We start from the raw sequence: 17,435 nt of genomic DNA on the forward strand, positions 1-17,435 counted from the left end.
GTCTGGGCAATGGAGTAAGTTACAACTCTACATACACAGATTAAAAAAAACAACTCAATACTAAATCACCAAAGCTTATGTGTAATAACAATGTGAAGTTCAGAAGTAGGAAGAACTAGGTAATATGTTTAGGAATATGTATCTCTGAAAGAGAAGCAAGGAGAAGACTGACACAAAGTTCAGGAAATGGTCACCTGGGGAAGGGTCAAGTGGACAGGACTCGGGAGGATGATATTGGTCAGATTGTAGCTCCTCCCCAGGTGCAGTTACAGAGTTCCTTATTCTTTAAACTGCACGAGTGCTATGCCCACATGCATACTTCATGGAAAAAAAGTCCCATGAGGAACTTCAGGAGTGAAGAATTAGACAAACATTTCCAATGTGTTAAGAAATATTAGTTTTATTTAACCAGTTTTCACAGCTGAATATTTATTCTATAAAAACTTTACAGATTGTACAGTTTATTATATATAGTTCAAACTACTGAACGAAAAAGTAGGTCCCACAGATGCAAAAATACTGCACCAACCAATCCAAGGTAAAGGCAGATTTACACGCTGTACAGCTCTCCACATGGCCGGGAGGTGGTCGGTTCTAAGTATAAACTTCCAAACTGTACAAAAATAAGGTTTTGATTTTATTTCATTCTTCATACATTCAATATGATTGCAAGCTCAGAAGCCTAACTAATAATAGGCGTCTGTAATCAGGAATCAGTCCCCACTCCTGAAAGGAATGTGAATGTCTATTTACACAGGGCACTCTTGGACGCCACACTCTACTCCGCATATTGCGTAGATATGAAAGCAGAGACCTGGGACATTAAACGTTGAATATAAGGTAGTTCTTTTTTTTTTTTTTTTTTAAAGGAGTTCCTGCATTTAATAGTGTGCCAAAAGAATTTTAACTTATTAAATAAAATATATTCTAAGTGAACCTAAAAATTACACTTTATAAACATAAAAATACTTTTTTTTGGTGTAATACATCAATCATATCTGCAAATAGAAAACCAAAACTGCATATAAAGTAGTATTTCTCACCCAGCAACAAGAAGCACTTATGTAGTTTTCAAAAGGGTCAGAAAAACTCTTTAAAATCCACTAAGACTAACTTATAACTTAGATACTCGTACTTAAGCTATTCAGTGATTCACTAATACTGCAAAACAAGCTTTCTTCTGGAGAGACAGTGGTTTCCTCATGTTAACTGGGTAAGAACTGGATATATTAAAAAGGAAGAATCATTGGATTTTCCAGCATGAATCTTAAGTGTACTTCAGTTTGGCGGTATGTTCATCAGTGGGTTTTTCATCAGAAATACTTATCCTACAAGGTAAGTTTTACTTTTGATTCAGGACATTCCACCTCTGAGATACATGTACCTTTTTGGAGACAAAGGCACACCTCAGATCTTTCTGTATCTCTATTTGGGACAGGAGAGAGGAGGCTGGCTAATACCCTTTAGATTCTCTGTTCTAGAAAGAAAAAATAAGGGAAACAAACATTATTCCAGACTTTTCTGCCACCTGAAACCAGCAAAACACGCTTCGTTTCTTTTTTATACAGTACTAGCTAAAGATAACAAAAATTAGAGCTTCGAAGAGCAGTCTAGAGCTCACCATTATACTTTTATACTTGTGTGTATATTAAGTATAAAATAATGACGTTTGGACAAAGGAGCTTTGTAGTTATTTATTTTAAAGTTACAGTACTTAAAAACTCCTTGATAATAAATAGCTTGGATGTTGTAAGTCCTGCTTCCAAGCGTGAGCTAAGAGTGAACTTGTTTCAGGCTGTGAGGGAGGAGGAGGGCAACGTGGTGCCACAGGTGTGCTGCTCTAGAATTCCAGTGTCACCAGCAGGCACCTGGCCGTCAGAACTCATCGATCTTCCTCTGCAGGTACTTCAGCATGGAGTCCATCCCTTGAGCCGAGCCCCAGATTTTCTTCAGCACTTCACACTCCCTCTCGTTGGCCTGCTCCAGCTCCACCTTCATGTTACAGCGCACAAGGGCTTTGGACTCTTCCAGCACCTGGACCAGACACAGGCAGTGAGTCAGCAAGGGTGCGTGTCCACAAGCACTGGCTCCCCTTGTCCCCAAAGCTATGGAGGCAGTTAGCAAGCTTGAGTAATTACCTGTCAAAAAGGCTACCAGACATCTTTTCACAACGCACACCGGGCCTGAGATACATCTGAAGTCTATTCACTCTAGGTATCAGGCAAATGCTCAAATTCAGGAGAGCTGTGCTACCCGCTTCTGGCCCCCTCCCCACTGAGACCAGCCTGGCCTGGGCCCACACTGCTGCTGCAGGCTGGCGTGGCCCCTGAACCAGACACCAGCTCTTGTGATGCCCAGTGAAAACTCTATGAATACCCTCTGAGGGGGTTTTCTAACCAAAATTTAATCTTAACAGTGAGCGTTGTTCATGTCAGGGAGAGCCTAGATAGGAGTCATGTCTGTTAATGTTAAATGATGTTTACCTTATAATTTGCTAAATGCAATTGTTACCAGATTGAATATTATCCAAGATTTTTTTTTTTTTTAAACACAGTAGGCTCCATGCCCAATGTGGGGCTTGAACTCACAACCCTGAGATCAAGAGTCACATACTGTACCAACTGAGCCAGCCAGGCGCCCCTAATCCAGCACATTTATTAAATAAAAGCTTACATCCACTGTGGGCAGTTGGGAAGGAAACATGGTATAGGAAAGGGCTTTGGAGGGCACGCTTAGGTGGCTCAGTTGGTTGAGTGCCGACTTTGGTTCAGGTCATGATCTCACGGTTCATGAGTTTGAGACCTACATCGGGCTGTGTGCTGTCAGCACAGAGCCTTCTTCAGCTCCTCTGCCCCTCCCCCACTTGTTCTCTCCCAAAATAAAACATTAAAAAAAAAAGGAAAGGGCTCGGGAGACAGGAAAGAACTCTATGAATGGTTTTTGTAGGGTTTCATAGGACACTGTGAGATAAGTCCCTGACTGATGTGGACTCCTTCTGCTCTTAGGCATCTGTGATGGGGAGGAGGCAGGCAAGTGGGTCTGGAGCAATGGCACTAATTATAGCTCTTCCAGCATTTCGAGTGCAGAGGGCCATGCCAGGGGCACATGTGGAGGACTCAGGAGACACCGTTATTATGTGTGCGAGCTGTCTGGAGGGAAGGTCATGGTAAAAAAAGAAAAAAAAAGTAACATATGTAAGAGAACGAGTTCCACGTACAACTGGATTACAGGAGGCAAGCTCCTTGATGCGAACCATAACTTCTTGGGTGAAGGTCCCGGGCCAAAACACCTGGGAGACCAGGCCTTTGCCGCAAGCCTCCTGCGCCGTCAACTTCCGTCCACTGAGCAACATTTCATTTGCCTGAAACAAAGAGAAGTTGAGACTCATATGAGATGTGAGGGGGAGGCAGGCAGAGAAGACCCAACCTGAAAATTCATCTAAAAGAATTCAAACCAAGGGTGGGCATCTGAACGGGCGCAGGCCCTGGTGGGGACTCATTGTGTGCCCTCGGGGTTCCATCTGCAGCCTGTGGGCAGAGAATAAACCCAACAAGGCACAATCCACTGTGCAGATGAGAAGTCACATACTGACTGGTAATTCACACACACAAAAACGTAAAATGTTTCTTTTATGAGGGAATACAGAATAACATGAACACAACCAAGAAATCCAACTTAGAGAAGGTCTGTTTGTTGGTAATTGAAGTTACTGGCATGTGCCCCTCCTGCTGCTTCCTCTTGCCCAGTGGTAGCCATTCCCACGCATGAAGACACTTAATACACAAAACAGTGTCCTGGGAAATGGAGGCATAAGCAAAGCTAGGCGATTTGCTGTGTCAGGGATCTACACCAGTCACAGAATCACTACCCAATATTTGCTAGATCTTTGAGAGGCCAATGGTGGCTTCTTCTCCATATACACAGACAATGCTCCATGTGCAGTGTTTCTCCTAGAGTATAACTTGGAAGGCCACATTTTATCACTTGGACATTAAAGTAAGAAACTATCCAGGACCTGAATGCATCCAAAATGACCATGACTGTGGTCTGCTTAGGAGGGTGTGACTATTGTTACTTCATATGACTCAATGGAGGAAACTAACATTTGTTGTTAATAAAAAAAAAAAAAGTATATTTGTGTCTGTGTGTACGTATATATATGAAATTGATTTTAACTTTGTCCTGGATTCTGCATCATTTTCAAGGTCTCAACACCATGTGCACAGATTTTATCCCATTCACATAACAGGTGCAGAGATATCAAAATAGGGAGAAAACCTGACAAAGAAACTTCACACTATTCTGATGTGACAATTTCCTGCCTGCAGTTGATCTTGCACTGCTAACCTTCCCGAAGACTGATGGTCATGAAGACGTGACCATCATCTCCTGGGACTCAGGTAAAGTACACTCTTGGGAGGTGACCTTCCTTTTCCAAAAGAGGTAAAATATTGTTATGAAAAGGGCATGAAGTTATTTAAGTGTATCTCCAGGTTAACAGCACCTCTATGCCTCCTATAGATGCATTGAGACATTTACTGCATGTGAAATGCACAGAGTGCAGGGCACACAAGTAACAGCTGGCAAAGCTAATGCTTGGTTGACTCACTACCCTTTCCACACAGGCAGAGAATAGAAAACAGGGTGGAGAACAGGGTCCCTACAAGGACTACGAGGTCCAATGCAGACCTGTTACTTGCGCCAAGTCTTGGACAAAGTCACGAATGTTCGAAGAGTTTGGAGATGTTCTAGAAAACCCCTGTACTGAGCACCTCTTCTCAGTGAAAAGGCGGCCAAAAAGAACAATGCATTTAGAAACCTGATTTAACCTTACTGTCAGCTGCTAAGACAGTTCTCTGAGGACAGAGACAAAAGCACTGAGAAAGGGTGACAGGAGTGCTGATGGAATGGCTTGGTAGGAAGTGCTTGGTGGTTTTCCTCGTTTGTGCTTCTTTTACTCTCAATACATAGTGAAGACAACACCACAACTACATCACTTAAGTGTGAAATATGTCTTCAAGACCAGGTTGGAACCACAGGGTCTTAGCTCGCTTAGTGGATGCGAATGTGTGCCTGTCAGGAGTGATCCTGTCACTTCTCTGAATATTATGCTTTGTCCCCTGGAGTGACATCCCTACCAGTGTTCCCTTCCTCCTTTCTCTCCTCCATCCCTTTCCTCGGTTCCTGTGGGTCTGTGCCAGCCAGCTAGGCCGCCAGAACAGTCCCCTGCCATGTGCTGAGCTGTCACTGCCACCATTTCCTCCTTTCAGAGCCAGACTGACTCTGTGGCTGCTGTCCCTGAAAAGTCTTCCCCTACTTAGTCTTCTTGATTTCAGATGGGTGGAGGTGCAGGACAACAGAGGGCATTTCTGACTTTTCCCAGACATGGATATCGCACTGACTCTAATGCTCATGGAAGTACAGGCAGTGAGTTGGTTTAAATTATAGTCAATGAAGAACACCGTAAGATTAGTAAGACTAAATACACTCAGTGTGAAGGAGCATGTTCTCAACTGTTCTCAGATGCTCAATTTCCAGTAGTTTTAACATGACAGGTTTCTAACTTCTACCCAAGAAACAGATTTGCAAGGTCACTGGCAGTTTCTTGGCTGCTGTTTTGTTCCAAAATGGCCAACTGTTTTTTAAAAAGTTATAGTGTGAGGGTGCCCAGCTGGCTCAGTTGGTGGAGCATGCCAACTCTTGATCTCAGGGTTGTGAGTTCGAGCCCCATGTTGGGTGTAGAGATAACTAAAAATCTTTAAAAAATTGGGGCGCCTGGGTGGCGCAGTCGGTTAAGCGTCCGACTTCAGCCAGGTCACGATCTCGCGGTCCGGGAGTTCGAGCCCCGCGTCAGGCTCTGGGCTGATGGCTCAGAGCCTGGAGCCTGTTTCCGATTCTGTGTTTCCCTCTCTCTCTGCCCCTCCCCCGTTCATGCTCTGTCTCTCTCTGTCCCAAAAATAAATAAACGTTGAAAAAAAAAAATTAAAAAAAAAAAATAAATAAAAAATAATGTAATAAAAAAGTTATAGTTTACCCAGACAAGTGAGAAATGCTGGAGAAAAGTGAAATAAGGACCCCTTTTCTTCCAGCCAAAAAAACACACATTAAGAGGTGCGGTGAGAAAACTTAATCAGCTTGGATGGGATGGGTTGGGGAGCTTTGAGCCTCAAGGAGGTGATGGCTCTGCCCCTCACTCTGTCTCAGGCTCTCAACTCCCCAAAGCAGCAGCCTCCCCAGTAAACTCGGGGTGAGGACTTCAGCCATTCACTGGGCATTTCTCCAGCATCGCCCATCAGGAGCGAGAGCTGCCAGCTTTATCACCAGCTCCGTGTGCTCTTCAGTGAGGGTCTGCTGGGTGTCACTCATGGCACCCAAGCCACAGGACTCACTGTGGCACATGGCACCAGGCAGGCATGCCCTGCATGTTTCCTGGGGACAAAGGGAGCTAAGATGTGGAAGAATACAGTCCTCAGCTAACCTGCTGCACAGCTTGTGACGGCAGCTTAGCTCCACAGATGTCAGTCTGTGCCTACAGGAAAGGACAGCTCTCACAGCTTGCTTTGGCTGCGTGCTCTTTTCATCCAGGGAACGTGATCCTTTCTGGCTTATCCTGCGTGCAGAGTTTTGCACCACATCCCGTGTGAAAAACCAAACCTGTGTAGCTTTGCCTCAGGCAGCTGGAAGCTTGCATACACCAAAAGCTCAAGAAGGGGACGTGGCATCTGGGTGGTCACCTTCTTTCTTCCTTTCTCCTTTCCTTCCTGCCTTCCTTCCCTGCCTTTCTTTCCTGTCTCTCCTTTCTTTCTTATATACAGAGACAGCATGAGCAGTAGAGGGAGAAAGACAGACTCCCAAGCAGGCTCCATGCCCAGCACAGAGCCCAACGAACCATGAGATTGTAACCTGAGCCACAATCAAAAGTTGGACACTTAACCAACTGAGCCACTCAGGCACCCCTGGGTGGTCACTTTCAATGAGGGCCGTCACAGCCTGACTCACCCCAGCAGCATTTACTACTTTCTGGACAAAGGTTTTAGTCAAATGTTCTGCACTTTTTGAGTGCCTGCTTCACAGGCAGGCTTCTCAGCCTGGGCACTGAAAACATTCAGAGCAGACAGCTCTGTGGAGAGGAGCCTGTCCTGTGATTTGGAGGACACTGAGCAGCACCCAGCCCTCCACCCGGCAGCATCGCCTCAGCTGTGACAATCAAGTCTCCAGACACTGAGGCATGTCCCCCAGGAGGAGGGGGATGGGGCACACCGCCCTGGCTGAGAATCACTGTGCATGTGGTACCAGTAGATCACAAGGAGAAGTAAAAAGTGATGCATTTCAAAACTTGTCCAGGGAGGGGGAAATGCACCTGATGAAGAGCAGGCATTCATTTTGTCTGGCCTTCCTGCTCTATGTGGCTCTGCAAGATGGTATCGCTTCCCTTAAGTCCCGCCCTCTTTCCTCTCCTGGCCACGAGGCCTGTAACTTGTTTCCTCCCTCAGAGGAGCTGCAAGAAGATGTGGGGCTGAATTCTAAGGGTGCTTGACATGGAGCCAGATCACAGGGTGGGACAGGGATCTTGCTGATTTGGGAGCTCTCCCGAGATACAAGATTTAATACCCTGGCAAGTGCCCCATGAGACAGTGTGACCTTGCTCCTGGGATGGCTCCCAGAAGCATGGGGGAAGTGGCAGCCCAGACCAAGCGTGGCTGAGACATCAGAAGCACCGTGGCTGTTGGATGGGGTGTGACAAGACAGCTCAAGGAGCTTGTGGCACATGCTGGAGACATGATCACAATGTAGGCCCCTGTGCTGGGAGTATGGCTGTGCTGGTCACAGCAGAGAAGAATGTGTTTTTTAAAAAACAATTCTGGAGTTTTTACTGAATGCTGGCTGAGGCAGAACACACAGCCATGGGACATCAAATAACCACACATCGGAAAGGTCCACCAGGAGCTGAGTTCCATCAGGCCCGCTAGAACACCAGAGGGCACAGAGGAGCCTAGCCCGCCATGTCACCTGCCACCAGTGCCCTGCCTCAGCTCACGCCTACAGCCGTATGGGGGACTCTCTATGAGCAAGCCTGGTTTGTGGGTGGGCTGGCCCAGTGTACAGATGTGCAAACTGAAACAGACGGCAAGTCCACCAGTGCCTCACCCGGCTGTAGTTGGACAAGATAATGATGAAGGAAAACACCGACACAGAGGGGGTGTGCCTGTCAACCACCTGGTGCGGAAGGAGAGGTGGATCAAGGTTAGAACACACAGTGACCAAGGGCGGTGTCCAATGGCCTGGCTTGTCAGGGGCCTGGTCAGGGGACAAGGGGCTCTGGCATGCAGATGACTGGGGAGATGTGTATGTGGCTGGGTCATGCTGGTGTTCAGGAGAAAGTACCCACTGCAGAGAGGAAGAAGACAGCTCTGTGAGACCAGCCTTGGTCGCTGGCCGCCCCAGTGCTGGCATGACAGACATGCAGACGAGAGTGCCCATGGTGGGAGGGATGGAGCTCAAGGGCATGGGGTCTGATGTATCGAGGTGATTCAGCTACTGTGGCCGCTGAACATCTGGCCTCCAGCAAGACACTGATGCCAGACCACCTGCCTGGCATCGCTCCTGAGGAGACCAGCTGGTTGGCTACCTGGTGGCACGATGACTGTTGTCACAGGAGTACACACTTACTCTGGTCTGGGTTTGCTTTCCTGCCTTCATGAGCACCTCTCTCTGAGTGGGCATAAAGTGCCCAGTCTACCATGGGGTGTGCCAGGCCAGAACTCCCTCACAGCAAAGAGGGTGTGGGAGCGGGCCTGTGACCATGGGGACCCTCTGGCTATGTCATATTCGTCATCTCCAGAAGCCACTGCTGATGGAGCACTGGAATGGTGTGAGGTACAGGAGGAGTACCATCTTGAAGGTGTGTACATGAAGATGGGCACCTTCCTCTGAGTTACAGTGTACAGAGTGCATCAAAGACCCTGACACAGTACCAGGTGCCCGACAGGAAAAACCCTTGGGACTGGGTAAGAAAGGAAGCAGGTGCAGCCCCCCTCTCCCCACCAATGATCTGAGGGCCACTGAGCCTCTGGCCCTCGAAACTGGACTCTGCTTGTTCCGGAAGGGGCACATTTGGCCAGTGGACACAGCAAGGGTCCTACTGACCTTAAGGGTATGACTGCTACCTGGGCACCTGGTGCCTCCTGGGAGCCCATGGGTCCTCCCCCACCCAGCTGCAGACACGAATGTGCAAGTGCAGCAACTCAGGGCTCATGGGATGGGGGACCCGTGTTCCACCACCAACGTGGCCACCGAGGCCAGCGGCAGTGCCAGCTGTGGGTGGTTTGGGACTAGAACAGGAAGGGAAAGGACAAGGATGGGGGTGGTCCTGAGACCAGATGTGGCAGTGGGAGCCATATGGGTCCCACTAAGCTTCTTCCTCTTTCCTTTAAACTTTATTTGGGGAATAGGTTTAAACTTCTGGAAAGATCATAAGAGCAATGTACAGAGTTCCTGTAAACCCCTCACCCATCTAATGTTAACATCTTACATTACTTCTTTTTTTTTTTTTTTTTTTTTTTTTTCAAAGGTTTTTTTTTTTTTGGGAAAGAGAGAGACAGAGCATGAACGGGGGAGGGGCAGAGAGAGAGGGAGACACAGAATCGGAAACAAGCTCCAGGCTCTGAGCCATCAGCCCAGAGCCCGACGCGGGGCTCGAACTCACGGACCGCGAGATCGTGACCTGGCTGAAGTCGGACGCTTAACCGACTGCGCCACCCAGGCGCCCCTTACATGACTTCTTAAAATGATCAAAAACAGAAAATTACCATCAACATGGTACTATGAACCAAAGTACAAACCCTCTGCAAAGTTTGCTGGTTTTCCCATTAAAGTCCTTCCTCTGACCCAGAACTGTGTCTAAGATCCCATGCTGCATGAAGTGGTCAGGCCCCTCTGTCCCCTACAGTGTGGGGCAGTGTCTTGGTGTTCTGGCGAGTTCTCCAACCATGTGGCACCTTGGAAGGGCCCTGCTTGGTATCTGGAGAATGTGCCACAGTCGGGGCTTGCCTGGTGCTCTCTCTGGATTGGACTCCCAACTGTCAGGACTCTGGTGGAGTGATGCTGTGCCATTCATGCTGCAGGTCAGCGCCAATGACAGTCTTATTTCTGGGGAACTGTGACCACTCAGTAAGGTGGTGCCTGCCAGGCTTCCCTACTGTAAAGTTACTATTTTTCCCACCATAAATAATGAGGGGATGAAAATATCCATTTTCTCATCATGCCTTTACCTCTAACTTTAACATGCAGGTGGTTCTTGCCTGCAAGAGTTATCAATGGCTAATCCTTCTCCTCTACATTTCCCCCAGGACAAGTGGCCCCCCTCCAAATGTGTATGAAGAGGTGGATCTGAAGAGACAAGGGGTGGACTGTGGTGGACATGGGGATGTGCTGCCAAAGTCTGTCCAAGGGAGGTCTTGTCCCAGCTGCTGGGAGTGCCGTTGGCAGCTAGCCATCAGCTCCTTCAGAGACTCTCTCTGCTGCACAGCCACCTCATCCATGGTCACACCCCTCTTCCTGGGCAGCCCACACTCGGTGATGATGGACATAAAGGAATTAGCCATTTCAGCCCACTGTGGGTCAACTATGACAGGCCATACATGCCCCAGAGCTTCCCATGGTGGCCCAAACCTCCCTCTGTCCAGTCCCCCAACCACTGCCATCCTGCCCACAGGTACAGACTAATATTTCCCCACCATACCAGACTCCACTTCCATGTCTGCTGTGGAGACCCCAACCCATGACACCACTTCATGCCCTACTTCAAGGAATAAGAAATGCAATGTGTGTAGCTGCTTGAAAAATCGAAAGCTACAAACACAAACTCTTATTCTGGATGGATTAAAAATTAAAAAAAAAAAAAAAAACCTCCACAATCAGATGGGAAGACTTCTCTTATCCTAAACAACTTTGCTCCTTTCATTGCTTTCCCTTAAAAGCGCAGATTTTAGGATGGCTCAGTTGGTTAAGTGTCCGACTTCGACGTAGGTCATGATCTCACGGTTCCTGAGTTCGAGCCCCTCATCGGGCTCTGTGCTGACAACTTGGAGCCTGGAGCCTGCTTCAGATTTTGTGTCTCCCTCTCTCTTTGCCCCTCCTCCACTCATACTCTGTCTCTCTCTCAAAAATAAACATTAAAAAATTTTTTTAAAAAGTACAGATTTCAGGTTATTGGGTTAAGAACTTTTCGACTGCACACTGCTGTTTGGGTTACAAATTGGGTATTTACTAATAGCAGATATCAGTGTCAATTATGCAGAGAGATAGATTCCTCACCAAATAAGGCCCTTCTCTAGGAAATAATGCAACACAGTGTCAATAAACGTTCTATGAACCAAAACATGAAAACCTCCTATGATTTCATGAATTAAGAATATGAGTTAATGAACAGGATTGAACTACAAGTGCATCTGATGGAAAGTCTCCTCAGAATGACACCCTGTATATATTTAGAAAAAACAATAACCAAATTAGATTTCTTTAGGAGGTTTTCTAGAATAATTTTTAAAAACAGAGGTACTCACAGATGCTCCTCCCATAATCTTGGGAAACATAACGGTGGAACAGCCATCTGGACTCTGTCCGAAGGTAGTATAGGGTGTTTGAAACCAAGCCTTTTCGTTGGCCCAAACCACATCACAAAGAGGCAATATGGAGGCTCCTAGTCCAATGGCTGGGCCATTTACTGCTACAATAATAGGCTTCTTAAACTGAATGAAAGTATTCACGAAGTTTCTAAAATGAAAAATAAATGGGAAATTACTCAAAACATTGTGTATTTGAGCAACAGAAAAGTCTACTTTTATAGAATTCAATATATCAAGATGTAAACTCTTTGGAAATCAGTACAAGTTGATTGAGATTCGTGGAAGGCTCTCTTCCAGAAGTGACCCAGAGACTTATGTACTGTGTGTTGTAAAGGCTTCACAATACCCTGGACACTATGTGAGAGTGGCTGTTGCTACAGGACCTATGTGAAGATCATGGGTGACATACAGCCAGAGGCTGCTCTTGGATTTGCAGCTGGCTCTAGGCCAATCCATCTTTCTCTTCAACTTTTGTTCCCTTTAAGACACAGGAGTCCAATTAACACTGTGGGCTTCAGATGACCAATCTAGACGCTCTCCCAAAGAAAAACTGGCATGGGGCATACCAAGACAGTGCAGTGTTAAGAGAAGACTAGGGGGTTGGGGTTAGAACCTATGTGGTCTGAGTCTGGACTTGGTATGTGATTTCAGACAACTCACTGACTACTTGGAAACCACAGATATTTCCTGAGTTTATGTAGAATTAGATGGAATGATGGGATGCCTGGGTGGCTCAGTTGGTTAAGCATCTGACTTCAGCTCAGGTCATGATCTCATGGTTTGTGAGTTCGAGCCCCACATCGGGCTCTGTGCTGACAGCTTGGAGCCTGGAGCCTGCTTCAGATTCTGTGTCTGCCTCTCGCTCTGCCCTTCCCCAGCTTGTGCTCTCTTTCTTTCTCTCAAAAATGAATAAACATTAAAAAAAAAAAAAAGAATTAGATGGAATGACCTAGGAGAGGGATGTATATGCAAGAAACTTCCAGGCTGGTTTAAGACAGGAGACCCAAGAAAGAACAGCAAGCACCACAGACACATGCCTGCACACCACTGTGTACCCCAGTGGAGATTACGATTACAGCAGGATCTCAAAGGAGAGCAGGACTAGTGGTTGGGCAGCCTTCACAGAGGACGTGGATTTTGACAGAACTGAGCCAGTGCTATTTCTGGATTTGTTTTAGGATCAGACTGGAAAAGTAGGCTGCTCTTCAATTAAGGGTAGGCTGGTGCCACACCATACTGGTAATGTGCATCTTCTTCCTACCACTAGAAACAAATTTTATGTTCAGAGGTTGCTGCTTGCTATGATTTCACACGGTGAAAAAAAGGACAAACATGTACCAACATACATGGAAGGTCATTCCTTTAGGGCAGTCAGAGTTCTAGATCAGAATTACAGAATTCTAAACCTGACCCCGTCTTCAGTACGAGAACAATCTGGTTGCTCTCTGTAATTCGGTAACTTAAAAGCTGGAGCAAATCTATTCAGGTCATCTCTGAAAATGCTGACTTAGATCTTAGATGGTCTCCCATCTCCCCAGATACTGACATGAGAGGTTATGTTTTTTTTTTTTTTGGAGGAGGGCAGGTGAGGGAGTTTTGGGACATGCGTGTGTGAGGAACAGGAGAGACAATGTGCTGCAGAATCTGGCAGCCTGCATGCCCAGCTCCAGGGACTGTTCTCAAAGGCACCCTGTGGCCAGTGCAGACCTCAGCCCAAGGTCCCCTAAGATTTGTGGGATCTTCACACTGAACGAGAATTGACTCATTCAAATGAATGAGCTGCTGTAAGACTTTCTAAATGAGAGCCTGAGGCACTGTTAGAAAGATCACACTGGGTTTTAATGATACAAAGAGAGCCAGACAACCTTTTAAATAGGTTCTTGGAATAATGTATACAATTTACATGAAGCTACTTCGCTTGTGCCACCTTTTGAAGATTTGGGGTCAATGACATGATGGAAATACATCTTCTGAGCTTAGTTACTGATGATTCTCAAAAGGATCTCCATGATGCAGAGCAGACGTTTTCAAAATATGTCCCCTGGTGCCCAGGAGTCGCCCCGCTTTCATCTGCCTCATGTCAACAGGGACCTAGTAGGAACTGTTCCCATGCTAACAACATCTGGAAACCATGGATGGGATGGCAGAGTAACATGAAAGAAATGACCAAATACTGCAACAAGAAAGTGACTTTATAGAGAAATGGTCAAATTCTCTATAATTAATAATTAGAGTAATTAATTCCTTGACATAGCAGCATTCTTTCTCACGTTCTGTTTGCATAAAAGAAAAAAAAATGCTTCTAAAGTAGATGTTGCAAAATCAAAGTCTGGAGAAATTGTTTAGAACTGATCTCCCCCTCCCCACTCCCAGTTATTTTTATTTTTGCCTGGAATGATAACTTAATCTAACACCGGTGGCTGCTTCTGGGAGGGGTATGAATTAACTGGCACACTCGACCGAAGATCATCTTTCCCTTTCAGAGGACAGAGCCGACCATTCTGACGTGTGAGCTCTGACATGTCAGAAACTAGCATGATCCACAGAGAAATCTGTTTAGAACAACAACAAACTTCCTAGAAATGCTTTCCTGTTTAGTAGAAACTTCCCAGAGCCACAAAGCCTTGGCTACGTGGGGTTGCACAGTAAGCCACATATCAAACCAGAGACAGGAAGGTGGGGGCAGCTTTCGGGCCTGGGGACCAAGCTCTCAGGAGCTGGCATTCAAGGAAGGACTGTCCACTGCTTCTGGGGGGGAGGGGAGCAGAAAGCACGTATGTTTTGGAACTTAAAATGCATGAATGTCCAAAATGTGTGCAATGCAACATACCAAATTTGAATTTCAGCTTCCTGTGAATTATTTGTGAACTGAGCTATAAATTTAGGCTGTGTTGGGTATAGCAGGGAAGGAAGGAGATTGTATTTGTCATAAAATGAGTTTAAAAAGACTTATGATTAAACAAAAGCAAACTTCTATCCATTTCTTTGAAGAGCATTTACTACTTCACAGATATCACCAAAAAAGTCAGATAATCACCCAAGAACAATAGTCTAGAAACTGTTTGGGGGAAAATGGAAAATGAAGCATGCAGAAATTATTAAGTTTCAACAGCAAGTTCATGGTCATTTTTCAAGGGAGCCCTCTCTTCACTGTGAATATCTGGATAGGACTAAAGTGGGGAGAGGTCAGGTTCTGGGGGACATTTGCTGGTCTGCTTTATGTCTCCCCACATTTCTGCTCTTCTCACTCCATGGTGGAGGAAGATGCCTGCTTTCTGGGGCCAGGCAGCTCCTGGTGCTTCAGACACTAAGCAGCAGCCAGTGGTTCCCACAAACTCAGAAGCCTAATGTTATAAACAGACTCAAAATAATTTTGTTTTTATCACTAATGTGCTGAATATTTTTATTATAATGGATCTGCAAACTGGTTATGACCAGCAACCCCAAGAATGGAATTAGGTGTAGTAGATACCTGACAATCTAATGTTCAAACCTAACCTTTCTACTTCCCACTTCTTATAGGGGAAACTTGCTATAGTGATGTTCTTTGCTCCAAAGTTTTAAGGAATTCGAGACCAGACATACAGAAGTAACAAATATACAGCTTTATGTGTAAAGCCTATCTCATACATATAAAAATTAATTTAAATGCAAATGAGCAAGAGCAAAGGTTAAGTGAATCTGGTATAACTAATTATTTTTGGGTCCTGCCAGAGTACATAAAGGAAAATTCACATTGACAAAAATATATTCATTTAAAGAAGAACCAAGTGGGTTTCCCTAAAGCAGGATTTGGCCTTTGCATAGAAAAGCTTTTTGTTGGGGGAGAGGAAAGTGACAGGAGAGAGGGAGGGTCTGGAGAAGAAATGGGAGTGGGCAACCACCTGAAATAAATACCTGAAGTTACCAAAAGATTCCACAAATGAGATCTCTTGATCCATCTTTCCTCTGCATTTTCTAATCCCAACAGTGCAAACCTCAGCCACTGTCAAGGGTAATTCAACATGGGAGGAGTCGCTGGACTAGGGTTGAGTCACTTGAGATTTAGAAGTGGAGTTCAGGGGGTTACTGGGTGGCTCAGGTGATTAAGCATTTGACTTTTGATCTCTGCTCAGGTCATGATCTCATGGTTCAAGAGTTCGAGCCCTGAGTTGGGCTCTGCTGATAGCACGGAGCCTGCTTGGAATTCTCTCTTCCTCTCTCTCTGCCCCTACCCCACTTGTGTTTTCTTTTTCTCTCTCAAAATAAATAAACTTAAAAAAAAAAAAAAAAAAAAAAAAGAAGTGGAGCTCAGGGAGCATCTACAGGGAGAAACAAGCCAGAACGCAGAAGGCACTGACCGACAAGTCTGATTTTCTTATTAGAGCAGAGCTCCCCAAATCATAGTATTATGTGTAAAGTCAGTGTGCACTTACAGAAAATCTACAAAGTCACTGCCCGAGGCATAGTAGTTTGTATTTAAAAAATGAAAATTAAACCTAAGTAATTCATCCTGAAAGGCTGGGATGGGTTAGTCATCAGGAAATCTACAAGCTGTCTTAGAAGTACTGACAGTCTGTCACAGAATTACGTGTATTGATCAAGCAGTTTAATTTGAAACTGAGTAACACGATGGTCCTATCTAGGATACAACAAGTTTGAAATTACTTAGATCAGAGACAATACTTAATTAAAACAGATGGTAAAATTTCAAACTATTTTTGGAAAAACAATTACCATATGATACCTAAAAACTAGTAATGTTCAAAAAGATGAAGGAACCTCTTGTATGCATACATACATCTATCTGTACACAGTGAGAAAACAGATCAATTTTGAAAACTATTAAAAATGTTATAAAAGGCCAAGTTAATGCCCTGACACCCTAACGTACGGGGTTCCAGGGCTCCTCTGATGGGCCAATTAGGACAGCACCTGTCAGAGCCACCTTGGGAAGTCTGCCAGCTTCCCTGGTCCACCCCACACCCACCAAGATAGAATAAAGCACTCCAATACTGACGTGCACTTCCAGGATGGTCTGGGGAACCTGGGGGACCAGGAAGCCCTGTGCTCCCAAGGTCCTGGCGTAGGGTGTCAGCCATGCGGAGCCCAATAATCACCCAAAGAAGCTCAACTTCAACTCAACCAAGTACCTGGAGATTTGGAGAGGATCCAACCAAGTTTTCTTTGCACGTCTGTGTGTCTAAGTTTCCATCTCCCTGTACATTATCAAGGCAAAAGCATATGGAAAGCGTTCTTAGGGGTTATTCAGGGATAGGTCATTTTAGTGAGGTGGGTAGGGCAGTCCAATGGTCTTCCTGGTTGGTGACTGGGTTTCATAAATAAAATTAATTTCTAAATAATTAGATACATTTGATTATATTTCCAGTGATTAGCATGAGAAGTGAGGGATATGGAAACAGAATATGTACCTGTATATGCTTAACAGAACTAGGTGGTCCTAAGGAAGCTTTTTTGTAATGTTAGGAGATAGTAGGGGAAAATCTCCAAACGGAAGAGATGGAAATATCTAAAAGCAAGTTGCAAAATAACACACAGTATAATTCCATTTATTTAACAGAACTAAAAATAAATTCGTATTATCTATAATATGTATGTGATGCATATTTGACAGCGTTTAGAAAAAGGCTGGGAAGACATAAATGAAGGTGGGCTTCTGGGGGAGGGGAGCATGTGAGAGAAAAGGAACTCTTACTTTTCACTCTGTAAGATCTAGTTTTATGGGCAGCTGGAACTCAGGATGAACTTGAACAAGAATGAGTACTACTTGTACTAAAACAAACTTTTCAGGTGATGTTATGGAACCAG

At 45.3% G+C, this 17,435-nt stretch overlaps 1 protein-coding gene across 5 annotated transcripts in view; it reads right to left on the reverse strand.

The window, feature by feature from the left end:
• Positions 1-380: 380 nt before the first annotated feature.
• Positions 381-17,435, reverse strand: part of CDYL (chromodomain Y like) — a 247,916-nt gene continuing 230,861 nt past the window's right edge. For all 5 annotated transcript variants that reach the window (XM_040460511.1, XM_040460507.1, XM_040460506.1 and 2 more), the window contains 3 exons: positions 11,565-11,775; positions 3,218-3,361; positions 381-2,034 (listed from right to left, as the gene is read on the reverse strand). In XM_040460511.1, coding sequence (XP_040316445.1) covers positions 1,876-2,034; positions 3,218-3,361; positions 11,565-11,775 — 514 coding nt within the window. In that variant the 3' untranslated portion in view covers positions 381-1,875. The remainder of the gene's footprint in view (positions 2,035-3,217; positions 3,362-11,564; positions 11,776-17,435) is intronic.

Source organism: Herpailurus yagouaroundi, unplaced genomic scaffold (assembly GCF_014898765.1).
Source record: "Herpailurus yagouaroundi ecotype Mexico unplaced genomic scaffold, PumYag 250, whole genome shotgun sequence".
Lineage (NCBI taxonomy): Eukaryota > Metazoa > Chordata > Mammalia > Carnivora > Felidae > Herpailurus > Herpailurus yagouaroundi.